This window comes from Epinephelus moara, chromosome 1 (genome assembly GCF_006386435.1).
Source record: "Epinephelus moara isolate mb chromosome 1, YSFRI_EMoa_1.0, whole genome shotgun sequence".
Classification (NCBI taxonomy): Eukaryota; Metazoa; Chordata; class Actinopteri; order Perciformes; family Serranidae; genus Epinephelus; species Epinephelus moara.
Window position 1 is genome coordinate 4,502,697 of NC_065506.1, and position 13,754 is coordinate 4,516,450.

At 42.7% G+C, this 13,754-nt stretch overlaps 1 protein-coding gene across 1 annotated transcript in view; it reads left to right on the top strand.

Moving 5' to 3' along the window:
* LOC126388145 (SH3 and multiple ankyrin repeat domains protein 2-like) overlaps window positions 1-13,754 on the top strand; it is a 276,219-nt gene that overhangs the window by 23,836 nt on the left and 238,629 nt on the right. The window contains exons 5-6 of the mRNA XM_050041059.1: window positions 5,617-5,768; window positions 10,203-10,370. Of these exons, the coding sequence (XP_049897016.1) occupies window positions 5,617-5,768; window positions 10,203-10,370 (320 nt within the window). The remainder of the gene's footprint in view (window positions 1-5,616; window positions 5,769-10,202; window positions 10,371-13,754) is intronic.

Below are 13,754 nucleotides of genomic sequence, written 5' to 3' on the forward strand. Positions count from 1 at the left end.
AAGAAAGGCAGCAACGCAGATTCCTGAAAAATGAGACATAAAGGTTACAACGCACTAGGGCTGTCAACGAATATTCTAAATTCGAATTTAAATTCGAATGTGAAAAAAAAATTGGACCTTCAAATGTGAAAATTGATATTCGATTGTGGAGAAAAAAAAAACACCACCGCAGCTGTCCTCTTTGCGAGTGGGCGTTGGCCTGGGCCGCTGCACTGAACGCACTGCATAGGCCACAGCGCCCGCGGAAGTGCTGCGAATCGCGCAGCGCACCAAAATTCTCGTGCCACCTGGAGCACTTCCATTCACATCAGACGCGCATTTCTCCACGCTGGTCGACAAGCGGGAGGTCCACGGTCGTTTGTAACGTAATGTTATAGATAATTGTTTTATGTGTTTTAATGTGTAGGTATGTAAATGTTTTCAAAGACGTTTATGTTGAAATAAAAATACCTACAAGTAGTTATGTTTCCTTGTATTAATACATATACAAGTATGTTTCCTTGTATTAGTTTGCCCTCTTGTGGACATAATGCGAAAAAAAAAGAATTCGAATGGTTCGAACCTATGAGTTATTTTTAGAAGGAATATTCGAATGTCATATTTGAGCAATTTTGACAGCCCTACAATGCACAAGACAATAATAAATATAATTCTTTGGTATCATACCTGCTGTCTGTTTAATGTTGCACAAGAGTGAATGAATAGTCAACTTCTGCTGCGTCAAGAACTCCGAAACCCTTCAGGCTTTACTGTTAATTGTGGTTATTGTCATTAATTTAATTATTAATCAAAACTCCAAATTAATAGTTTAGCGTATTTTATGAGACTGATATCTTTAACTGGCTATCATTTTCCCTTGTGCCCCACGAGGTGATTTAATGTTAATTAAGTCACATTATTTAACATAATTATTATTAATAATTATTAATTATTTCCGATAGCCAGTTTACAACTTTAGTGGTGTACCCTTGGTGAGGCCTAATATTGTTGTTCCCAACATAATTGGTGCCTCCGTGTGACACCCTGAAATTTATGTTCCCAAGCGACCATGAACCTGTCAAGTTGCATTTATAGTTTACATCCAGATCCGTGAAAACATGGATGCTTCACACACATCGACCCCCCTGACAGCACGGAAGATCTATACAACCAGCACAGTTTCAAGGTCTGACACCAAAGATTAGTGTCACCAATTTAGTATCTGACCAAATGACTCCCCTTCTGTTCCTGTGATATGACATTGAGTAATGGCCAAATAAGGTTGTTTTTTTTTGTTTAGAATATTACAATGTCACAATGAAGTTGGCTTTTGACTTTTTGGATATAAAATGCCATCACTTCTTTCTATTATCCTATTAGACATTTGTGTGAAATTTTGCCAAAATTAGCAGAAGAATTCTTGAGTTATTGCCAAAAACATGTTGTCACAGTGACCTTGACATTTGACCATCATATTCTCATTTGTTCATTCTTTACCCAAAGTGGACAGTGTGTAAAATTTGAGGAAATACCCCCAAGGCCTTCTTGAGATAACACATTCACGAAATGTGACAGATGCAAGGTTACAGTGACCTTTGACTACCAAAGTCAAATCTGTTCATTCTCGACTCAAAGTGGATGTTTGTGCCAAATGTTTAGAAATTCTCTTAAGCTGTTCTTGAGATATCATGTTTATTAGAATGAGACGAAAATCTTAAAAGATCATCCTTGAGTCTGAAGGAACGCTTTTGCCAAATTTGAAAAGATTTCCTCAAGACATTCTCGAGATAATGCATTCATGAAAATAAGACAGATGAGGTCACAACGACCTTGACCTTTGACCTATGTCCCTCAAATCTAAACATTTTATTAGGTAGACATTTGTGCCAAATTTTAAGAATTTGAAGAAATTCTGCTTGAGATATTGTGTTTACAAGAATGGGACGGAAGGACAGAGTGACAACCCAATCCGGCCACGGCTATTGCCATTGCAGAGGCATAAAAATCATGATAGTACATGGTAAAATCAGGACACATTAGTATGCTTAAAGAAAACTACTTCCATTTGCAGTTTTTGTATTTGGTGGTATGGCTTCTGTTCTGGGGCCTCTGCTTTTCCTCGGGCCTATACAGAAAGCCTAAGGTGGAAAGAGACCACACCCCTCTGCTAGGGCTGCTCAATTAATCGAATTTTAATCTAGATTATGATTTGGGCTTTCAGTGATTATGAAGACAAAATAATCGACATAAAACGATTATGCGCTTCCTGTCAGTTTACTCTCGTTGTCTTGTGTCGCAAATCAAACGCACCCGGAAGCCGCGCATGCGCAATACTGCCCCCTCTCCTCCTCTCCTCTATTCACTCCACAAGCCAGTCAAGCAGGTGATTGCCGAAGATTTCAAAAACAGCGTGCAGAAAATGCGAGAGCGAGAGAGGTTGGTCTATGTGTGTGTGTGTGTGTGGCCAAACTCTGTCGTTCAGCAGAGGAGAACTGTAAACGTGCGACCATGTGGAGACAGAAATGACATGCCGTTGTGTAAATAAGTCATCACATGTGCCGCATAATCGTTTGCATAATCGGGATTTAAATTTTCCATAATTGAGCAGCCCTACCCTCTGCCCTTTTATGCACCTATGTGGAAAGCCTAAGGTGGAGAGAGCATACCTCTGCCCTTCCACATGCATATGTGGAAAGCCTTAAGGCAGAGAGAGCACACCTCTCTTCCCTTCTGCACGCATCCAAGGAAAGCCTAAGGCAGAGAGAGCACACCTATTTGCCCTTCCATGTGCATACAAGGAAAGCCTTAGGCAGAGAGAGCACACCTCTCCACCATTCCACGTGCTTACATGGAAAGCCTGAGGCAGAGAGAGCACACCACTCCGCCGTTCCATGTGCCTACATGGAAAGCCCTAAGGCAGAGAGAGCACACCTGTCTGCCCTTCCATGCGCCAATATAGAAAGCAGGGAGAGCAGCAGCAAAGACCCCCTGGAAACAGAACAGAGTGGCATCAGTGACAAACAGAAATGACATTGATAAGTCAGACACAACATGAGAAGAAGGAGCTGTGGAGGAGGTTGGTTACAAAGCAGCATGCAGAGGAAGCAGCAACAGTAGGCAGACCAAAGCAGTTTAAATAGAGCACCCTGAATGAGATTTGCCAATTGTTGTGTAGACAGGCATCATGTGATCTATTGGCTGATTCCCTTCCATCAATCAGCTGATCCATCAGTTGATTGGGCTGCTTGAGATCAGCTGGTGTAGCTGAGATTGGAGCTGGGCTTTACATCATGTCCTGCCCGAACTAACGCTATGCTTAGGTAAATGGGTAAAAACCAAGCAGCAACTTCTGAGGCTCAAAAGTAAAGCCTGTACGGAAGTGCCAAAAATTGCAATTCATCAACATCTTTACAGCTTGGTACAAAAAAACAGTTTAGGTTCCTATTGCTAATTTCAGCATTCATACAACTGAACAGGGGGTGAATTTTTTTTATAACTCACCCGTTTACATTTTATAAAGGCCCAAAGTTATGCATATAAGGGCGGGGCTGCTTGAGTGACAGGCTTAAAAATGACAATCCACAAACCAGTGGGTGACATCATGGAAAATACATCAATTATTTACACAGACTATGGTAAAAACCTTTGAAAGAGGCAAAGCTTACCTGGTGATGTTGCTTTAAGCCCATGCAGATGCAATGTCTGGTTATTAATTGTCTGCGCCATGTGACTTGGGCCCATACACAAGTTCAGGCACTGGGTGCTACTCTTGTGCCTACTGTGTGCCAACTTTCAAGAGTGTGGAGGCAGATTGCGTCTGAGGTTGCTAAGCAACCCCAACCAGCACCGTATCATAGCCTACTTACCTGAAATCCTGAGTTCGGAGCTGATCCTCTTTCAGGGGTTGTTTTTTAAGTGTGGAGGCTTAAATATCGCCGGTGGGACAGATATAAAGTTCTGGGTAGCCCTGCACTAAATTGATCAGCTTGTTCTCCATATTTCCCACAGACTGATACTTACGAAATAAAGGAAGGATATCTGCCATCTGTGATTGGTTGTTCATTTCACATGAATCCAGTGCACACTGCTGCATTCCAAAAGTTGAACCACAGACTGTTGATAAATCTAGACGGCCCACTTCAGATTCATTTCCTGTGTCTGTGTCACATGGGTTTCACCACTGCCCTGCCCCTTTAGCAGAGGGCAGTTGTCTAGACTCTATTCATTCCAACTCCAAAACTGAACGTGAGTACAGATTATGATGGTTTCTTTTGCCTCATAGTCACTTGAGTAAATATTGGAGCCATTTTTTCACAAGCACCAAACATTTTAACACTGAAATAACTTTTTTTTTTTCAGACAGACAAATCAGGAGAAAATTAACTTCATTTGAGACGTGTCTCTGTTTTAGCAACATACTATAAACACTCAATTTGTACTGTATATAATGTTGTATTGTTTTGAATTTGATTTCATCCATCTACACAACGTTTACAGCACTTCCAAGGTGGGGGTATGTGGAGACCAGAAGTGTATGTCATTTCATACCATTGGTACAGCTTGTGATTCATTATCTTTTGTTATAGAGTATGGTAAATGGTAAATGGACCTGCATTTGTATAGCGCCTTTCTAGTCATCCGACCACTCAAAGCACTTTTTTTTTTTTTTAAAGATATTTTTTTGGCCATTTGGCCTTTAATGGACAGGACAGGTAAGCATGAAGGGAGGAGAGAGAGAGAGGGGGGATGACATGCAGCAAAGGGCCACAGGCTGGATTCGAACCCGGCCCGCTGCGGCAACAGCCTTGTTCATGGGGCGCCTGCTCTACCACTAAGCCACCAACGCCCCACTCAAAGCACTTTTTACACTACGAGTGACATTCACACACACATTCATACACTGGTGGCTGAGACTACCGTACAAGGTGCCACCTGCTACTCAGTTTTTGACACACTCACACCCCGATGGAAGCATCATGGGAACCACTGATCTTCCAATTGGTGGATGACCGGCTCTACCTCTGAGCCACAGCCGCCCCCAGTATCTTTAGTTGAACTTTGGTTGTTTATCTCAGACCGTAGCAGTTGCACACCAAAAAAGTAGTCGCTTAGGAAGGCTTGCACATCATAATGACGTCACTGTTTTGAGTGTGCCTGCCGCACCACTGCATAGAAACCAGTTGATCTGAGGGCGCAGGGTATGTATGGCCCCTTAAACTGTACTTCATCTGTAATAGCTGTGTGAATTCAAACCAAGCAAATAGAAGAATGCAAGCAGACTTTTCCCACATGATTTGTAGCAAAGAAAATGAACTGTGTCATCACACCTTCAGCGTCAGTCCCTGGAGTCATGTGCATACCGCTGTTACATGAGTTAAATCAAATCACTGTTTTGGTAGCAATATGTTCACGAGCTTGTGACGCCATGCTAGAAACAAACAGAAGAATACTTTCTTCGCTCTTATTGGGAAATAACATTTCTTTTAAATAAATAAAGCAGCAAACCTGCTGGATATATTTGAATAAATCACAAACAGGTCCGGGTTCTGCTGGGTATGATTCTTGTTCTTTACTTGCTCTCCATTACATACAGATGACAGTCATAACCAAAATTCTGTATATGACTTCTTTTTCTAGAGAGCCCACTGACTTTTGCAGCGCACCTGGACAATGCAGTAGAGTTGATCAAGGTGCTGAGGAATGGAGGAGCTCACCTGGACTTCAGAGCCAAAGACGGCATGACTGCTCTCCACAAAGCTGCACGCTCCAAAAACAACGTCACACTCACGGTAAGAGGGTAGGAGCATGATTCCTTCCATCCTGCTTTCCTTTGTTTTCCTCTCTTAACACCTTACATGTGCATTGCTGGAACTGCTACAATACAAGCCTGACAATTTCCACACCAAGCTTTGCAGTCTTTTTGCTACATAAGCAAAAAACAGACCTGTCAGGATGAGATGATAAAGGGATTATGCTTCTGACTGCTCCAGTAAAGTAGAAGTTAAAGATGGGTGGAGGCGAGACTTGTGCTGTTAGTCCTGTTTCAGAAACTAAGACAAGCAACATCGGTTTTATCTTTTATATCTGTCTTACAGTGCACTTTTATGAACATACAAGTTAATAACCGCAGTTCTCTTTTTTGTTTCACATTCAATTATTGTTTTAAACTTTTAACAGCTTTAATATTTTAATCAGCTGAACCTTGTCATTTGTGTCAGATTAAAGCACTTTGTGACATTTGTTTTAAATAGAACTTCAGAGAGAAAGTTTATTGTTATGATAATGATGATATTATTGTAACTGTTGGTTAAATGGCCCGTTTGGTTGGTATTCGGATAACTGGGGCTTTACTGGTATAATGCAATAGCACCACCCAGCGGTGAAACCCGTGTACACGTGTACACGAAAAAAATTACCCACTCTAAACATTTAGAGATTTTTGTACACGAACTCATCCCTACATTATACAGTATTTGTGCACTAAAAAACATACTGGACAGGAACTGTAACCAAATAACGGCCTGGTGCAGGTCGGTGAAAAAAAAAAAAAAAAGCCTTGAGCAAATGGCCGCCGGTTCTTTTAAACGCCTGGGATCAAAATCGATTTTGTGAAATAAATGCCCGGGCTACTATTTGGAAAAATACGGTAATTCATATAGACCCTTTTAGGGCTGACATCACAATGATGTCAGTTTGTTAGCTGGAGGCAAAACACGACTCACCACCACAGGGCTGTAGGCTACATAGGAGTCTTAAAATGTCGTCTCGTTGTGTTATTGGGAGCCAGAATAGAAGGAGTCATGGCTCAAAACTTTAATTTTAGCACATACCACCTGACACTGCCCGTCAACAAAAACAAAGACAACTATGGTTAAATGAGATAAGACAAAAGGACTGGATGAAGGCGATCATCAAAAATGCTCACATGTGCAGGGCACACTTCATATCAGGTTAGGGGAAAAGTATTTACTGTTGTAGGGATGAATAACGTTATGTGTATTAAGAGTTATCATGTCCACATAATCAGAAATTGGGGAGGTATTAAAGTGCAACTTGCAGGTTACATTTTTAAAAAAATATATACATAACCTTGTCTGAAAATTACCATATGAGAAGTTAATTCAGAATTTATTATGGTTTACACGACATAAGGGCACTTTGGCTCTTTTTAGCTCCTCTTCTAAAAACGCTTTTTTTTCAACATCGAGTCTCGAGTCTGTCAGGACATGGAGTCCACCGTTTTCTGGACAGAAAAAGGAGTGGAATTAGTTTTCGTGCCTGGGTGCGTTTTGTGCAGATGAAGAGGCGCGATTTCACGGCTTCATCTGTTACCAAAAACGCGGTTGTGTGCAGCGCTCATTTTGGACAGGAGGATTATGTTCCTGGCGGAGCCCGCCCGCCCTCACACACTGGGGGTATGTGCGGGGCTGCGAGCCTCATGCCGCCCGCTCTTGTCTCAAAAACGGAGGCCTCCCTCTCCACGGAGCCCGCCCGCCCTTGCGCATACGCCCGAGGCTCGAGTCTCCCTCTCGTGACATAGCATCCGCGGAGAGGGAGGCCTCCGTGTTTGAGACGGGACCGGGCGGCGTGAGGGTTGATGGGCAGTGTGAGGCATGTTATGTCTGGTCTGGGGGTCAGATTCTCCACCAGAGCCCAGAAGGCATCCACCTCCCTGAAGCACATAGGCCTACTCTCCACAGCTGAGGACATGGGCTGGCAGTTCCCACACAAGCACCTATCATACAAAAAATTATCAGGAAATCTTCGTATCTCTCTCTCTCTCCCTCTCTCCCCTGCGGACATCAATACACCGTAATGCGGAGTTATAACATACTTAGCTTGTACGTCTAATACAAGCTGCGGCACTTTACGCTATTGTCCTATTTTTCCAGCGTCAACGCCCTTGAATAAGCGCTATTTTGTACTTCCCAGCCTAGCGGACTAGAGTGTGCAATAGAAATCTGGTTGACGCCCCGCAGCGCGACGCTTTTTGTGTGTGTTGGGGGCGGCACTTGACTTGCGTCAATGACGCCGCTGTCATGATGCCGCCGTCATATGACGCCGCCGGTGTGTTTTGGCCTTTAGTTATCTAATACTGGCAGAACTATTGGTAGCTTTGTTATAACCTAATACGTGATGGCAAACTTAATGTTGTGATGTGAACACTGCGTTAGACATCGTTAGCTGTCGTTAGCTAACGCTGGTCGCTCACCAAGACACCTGCCCAGTTCTCCACTGGTTCTGCTCACACCACAGCTCTATTTCTCTCCTGTGGCCGTTATTTCTCCTAACCCTGATCTGTTCCTGGTCTCTTGGACGCCTAGCAGGCTCATAATTATAAGCCTGTGGGCCGTCATATGCATATGAATGTACATTTTCAACCTCTTCAGTCTCAAAACTAGTACTGGAATCCATGTTTATTAATGATACACTCAATCGAACTCGGCCGGACTCCCTCACGCTACGTCACTTCCAGTTAGTGGGTTTTTAGATGCGGAAGCAAAATTCTCTCACAAAAATGACCCCAAAAGTCACTGTAGTGTGTAAATGTTTTTGTTTTTTGTTTTAATTGAGTTTCTACATCATTTTCCTACACATTTATTCACCATGGTCTCCAACCTGCAAGTTGGGCTTTAAAAGGAATGTTGGATTTCTCTGTAACGCTAACTTTTCAGTGCATTAGCTAACATTAGCTCGATAGTAGGGTTGTCACGATACTAAATTTTCAAACTCAATATCGATACCCAGGAAAATATTCAATACTCGATACCATTTTCGATACAGCAGCAAAAAATTAAGAGGCATGTCATTTTTTAAATAAAGATCAGAACAGTAACATCAATGATAACAACAAAAAAATCCCCCCAAAATAAATAACAACCAGAAACAAGATCTGTCCATACAAATGTATTTATCTACAGCCCTGTTTATTTTCTGCGCTTCTGGTGAATTGGCACCATATTTTCGTTGCTGATTAAAATGGAGTTGGTAGTTTAGGCTGAGGATGCTCCTGTTTCTACCTCACTATGTGATCAGAGAACCAGGGGATACAGGAGAAACCAAACGTTTTTTCAGCTTCAATCTGTGACTTTACAGTTAACATAACTTTTCAGACACACATAATTGTGTTGTCCTGTTAAACTAACATTGTATTAATGTTACAGACGGGCATGACTGATAAAGTTTTCTGCTTAGCTCCCACATTAACGTTAGAAGTTAGATTTTAGTTTGATGCTGGCGACACCAGCTGCTCAGCTGCTAGTGAGGGGAGGGGCTGTACCTGCCGTCTGCAGCGTGCTGTGTTCACTTCACTAAATATTTCCAAAGAGCGCTTTTTCCTTTATCATTTTTGACCAAAAGTGGCTGCTCTGATCCTCCTGCAACCGCGCTGGCCATATTACAGCAACAGAAATGTGTGTATTCATGCACAGCGATGACAACAAGCCGGGTTGCAGCAAGGGCTCTGTGCCTGCCAGATGCTGCCTGCGCAGCGCGTGTCCACGCGCACCCGACAGGCGCTGAGGTGGCGTGCACTGTTAGTATCGATACTTTTGTAAATTAGTATTGTATCCGGATACAGCGTTTGAGTATCAATACTTTTCAGAGTATCGATACTTTTGACAACCCTACTCGATAGCAAAACAAACTGGAGGAAACCGTTGAAGTGTCATCCGTCCCACCTTCAGCAATCTTGTCAAATCATCCATCCACTGTATGAGGGCATAGGTCGGCCAGTCTGGTCCCGTTAGTCAGTGTATACTTATTCAAGTAACACTAGTGGTCCTGGAGAGTGAGTAACCTGACATCGTGTGTTTGTAAATTCAGTCTGACGCTCTACACTAAAATGAGAGCCCTGTTGGTCAAAGAAACGCAGCTTCATATTTCTATATTAATTAACGAGCAGTTAAGTTTATCACACATTCACTCTGCTCGGTGCTCTGCTGCTCTGGCTCTGGATAACCGAACACTACATTCAGACAGTGCTCTGAATTTACGAAAAGTACAGTTTGCTCCAGAGTGCGCTCCGGCACTTGGATGAGTATTTCTGAATGCACTACTTGTATCATCTCCTACCATTGTCTAAAACAAGCCAAAAGAACTCGCTAGCTAGCACTAGCTAATGTCTGTGGAGAATTGTTTTTATCCAGCTAAGCCCCGCCCACCAAAAAACATCACACTGTTTACTAACAGTCAAAGGGTCTATACCCCTTCTCCCCCCTCAGACACTACTGGAGTTGGGAGCTTCACCAGACTACAAGGACAGCCGTGGTCTGACTCCTCTGTATCACAGCGTGGTCGTGGGAGGAGACCCGGGCTGCTGCGAGCTCCTGCTGAACCACCATGCCTCAGTCTGCTGCCAGGACGAGAATGGCTGGCATGAAGTTCATCAGGTAAACGCGCACACACACACACACACACACACACACACACACACACACACACACACACACACCACACACACACACACACACACACACACACACACAAACACACACACACACACACACACACACACACACACACACACACATTACTAGATTCATCAAGTGCCCACACACGAGCACAGAGAGATTTCTGTCTGTTGGGTTGTTTGGGACAGCTGGTATTGGGAAAGCATTACTAAAGCACACACAGACTCACACAGCCTTCCCTGGCTGTGGGCGACTGTCTTGGCAGCTGTTATCCGTTGAAGTAGATAAAGCCCTTTAAGGAGAGCCACCCTGCAGCAGTGACAAACTAGAGTGTATGTGCGTGCATCTCTGTGTTCAGGCCATCAGCTTTATCAGATCGCTTGTATCTCTCTTCCTGTCGAGTTGCAAAAAAAAAAAAATCTCTGCCTTCCCCCATCTGTCCTGTTTCAGACACGATAACAATCAGCTGTCAGGCAGGACAATGAACAACAGAATGGCTGCTGCTAGTTCAGAGTTCAAGGTTGTGTTTATTCATTTCTAAAATCCTGGAATTCGCATCACATCCTTCCCATCCTACACAACATAGAAAAGAAATTCACACTGACTGTCAAAGAATCGAGGAATACTAAGATCCACAACATCATTAATGACGTTTTGTTTTTCTGTTAAATCCCAGTCCTCTGTTATTCCAGTCAGCCCTCTAGCTCTTTTGGATAAAATCAGTTTGACTTATTTTCCTATCATATCTAAGGATGCTGCATATTACAGACCGAAAACACATCCTTTAATTTACATAATTTATTTTAACAAGTGCTGAAAGGACGGAGTATTATTCAACAACAATTTAGATAATATTTTAATATTTTAAGTTATTTATCAGCAACACGACAAAGACTCCACAGCCATGCAAGAGGCTCTGAAGCATAGTGCTGCTTTGAGCTAAGTGCTAATGTCAGCATGCTAATGTGCTAACATTTGGGGCTGCTGTGGCTCAGGAGGTAGAGATTGTCTACCATTTGGATGGTTGGTGGTTTAATCCCTGTTCCTTGGAGTCAACCTTGTATGGCAGCCTTGGCAAGCAGTGTGAGAAGGTGACTAGTGCTTGTGTTACAAAGTGCTTGGAGTGGCTGCTAAGACTAGAAAAGTGCTCTGTAAATGCAGTCCTTTCATCATGCTATAATGTTCACCATCCTAGTTTAGCGTGTTAGCATGCTAACATTTTCTAATTGGTACTAAACACAAAGTACAGTAGGGATGGGCCAGTATACAATGTTTTAGACCAGTTTGATATCAAGAACTGGACTGGACCAGTATACTGAATTTCACACACTTGACTCAGCAGTTGCTTCTGAGTGGAACATAATAACACCATGCCCTAATAGCAAACGAGCCAGAGCCCTCTGTCTGCATTACATTACTTTTTAAAACAGAATACATATGTTTTGTATTGTGATGTTTACTGGATAGCCTAGCTTGTTATAAGCATGGTCATTTATCTTACCAGAAACTTGCAGCTCCCTGGCGAAATCCCTTTAGCCAGCTAACACCTATGTTTTGGGTTTTTTTGTAGTAAGATAAAATGGCATGGTGTAGATTTTGGTGCAGTTTTAGTTATCTTGAGAGACTCATCCTTCCCTGTCTTCTCTTGTCACCTCAAAAAACACATGAGCATTTTAATAAACAAACACAGCATCCTGGCTCTTTCCCTCCTATCTCTTCTGAAATATGATATCTGTTATTTTTTTTTAAATTTTAATTTGATATACTTTATTGCTCAGTTTGTCCCCCCTCCCTGCTATGCTTTAGTGCTCAGCTCACAGCCTATCAGACACTAGTGGCTCCTTTAATCTGTTTATAAACAAACATAATATTCAGGGTATCTGCGGATCCTTGAAAAGTCTTAAAAAGTCTTAAATTCATGTATCTAAAAGTAAGGCCTGGAAATGTCTTAAATTCATTAGAAATGTCTTACATTGGTCTTAAATTCATTACTCAAAGGTCTTAAAACTGTTGCGGAAGGAATATTTAATCTGACTTTCTTTCTTTTCTTTTTTTTATTCTCGTGGCACTTTTCTGTGAGTGTCCATGCGCTGTCCAATAACGGTGCGCGCTGGCGGTAGCACATACACGATGAATGGGTTCGTCGGCGGAGGTCTGCACTTTGCGCGCTCTGTGTGAAAAGGGCTTAACGGCACGCGCAGGCCACCTGGCACTCAATATGCTGCTGTAGTGGTTTGTTTTCCAGACATGTGAGTATCTTTGAGCAGTGAAAGTTGTTATTTATTACTTTTTACTTGTCGGCAGTGATTTGTTTTCCACAGAGCTCTACGTGCGAGCATTTTACTCGCATTTGCGACTAAAAATAGTTTTGTGCCAAAATAAATCATTCAGCACGCAGTGCGAGTCCAGATTTCAACCAGCAGCAGAAATGAACGGGGTGCGTGCTGTGGCCGTGCTGCCTGCTCTCTCCGGTTTTACGCCAGGCTCGGCTCCTTTCAAAGACTCCTTGCGAAGCACTCCTCCGGGGGTTTTTCGGACCTAATTATATTGCGTTTTGCACAGCGGCGACCGGATCTTTGCTCTCAAACCACGAAAAGATGTGATGGCACAACAGTCTCCTTCAGTACATTATTCTATGCTTTCTTTTGATTTTCACATTGGCTAGTCATCCTGTTTAATTTGTCTTCTGATTAAATCGGAACCGTTGAAACAAGTTGTAGGAAGCCTCTGCAAGTAATTGGTTGCTGGCAGACACTCTGTGCTGCAATAAAATGGTTAATCAGCAGTGCCGTGCACTGTAGAGGCGATGCGCTGCTGGTTCTGCCGGCCTGAATAGAATATAATGTCTATAGCCTTACTGTTGTGTACAGCCTTTATAGACTGAGCTGAGTAGTGATGCGCGGCTCGACCCGTAACCCGCGGGACCCGCAAATGGACCTGTGGGTCGGGCAGCAGTGATCGTCTGTTAAATCGGTCTGTAAATGATATTTTGACATTATTATTATTATTATTATTATAATCTATTAATCTATAATCTATTACTGTCATGGCATCCGAAGGTACTGATGCGTTGAGCAGGTGACAGTCCGCGGTCACAACACACTTGTGTCACGCACTCCAAAAGAAACTTGTTGAAACTTTAAACAGTAATTTATTGTACAAAACGGGGGAAACAAACGACAAAAACTGTTCCATAATTCATATTAAATTCAAAAGATAACAAAAAAACAGCTACAAGTTAGAGGGAATAGTGATGAAGTGGTAAAACTTGGCACTGATCCACAGCCTCAGACGGATGCGCTCAAGCGTGCCGTGCACACAAGCTCTGTTGGTAGGCTATACTATATTTTCACATTTTTAACA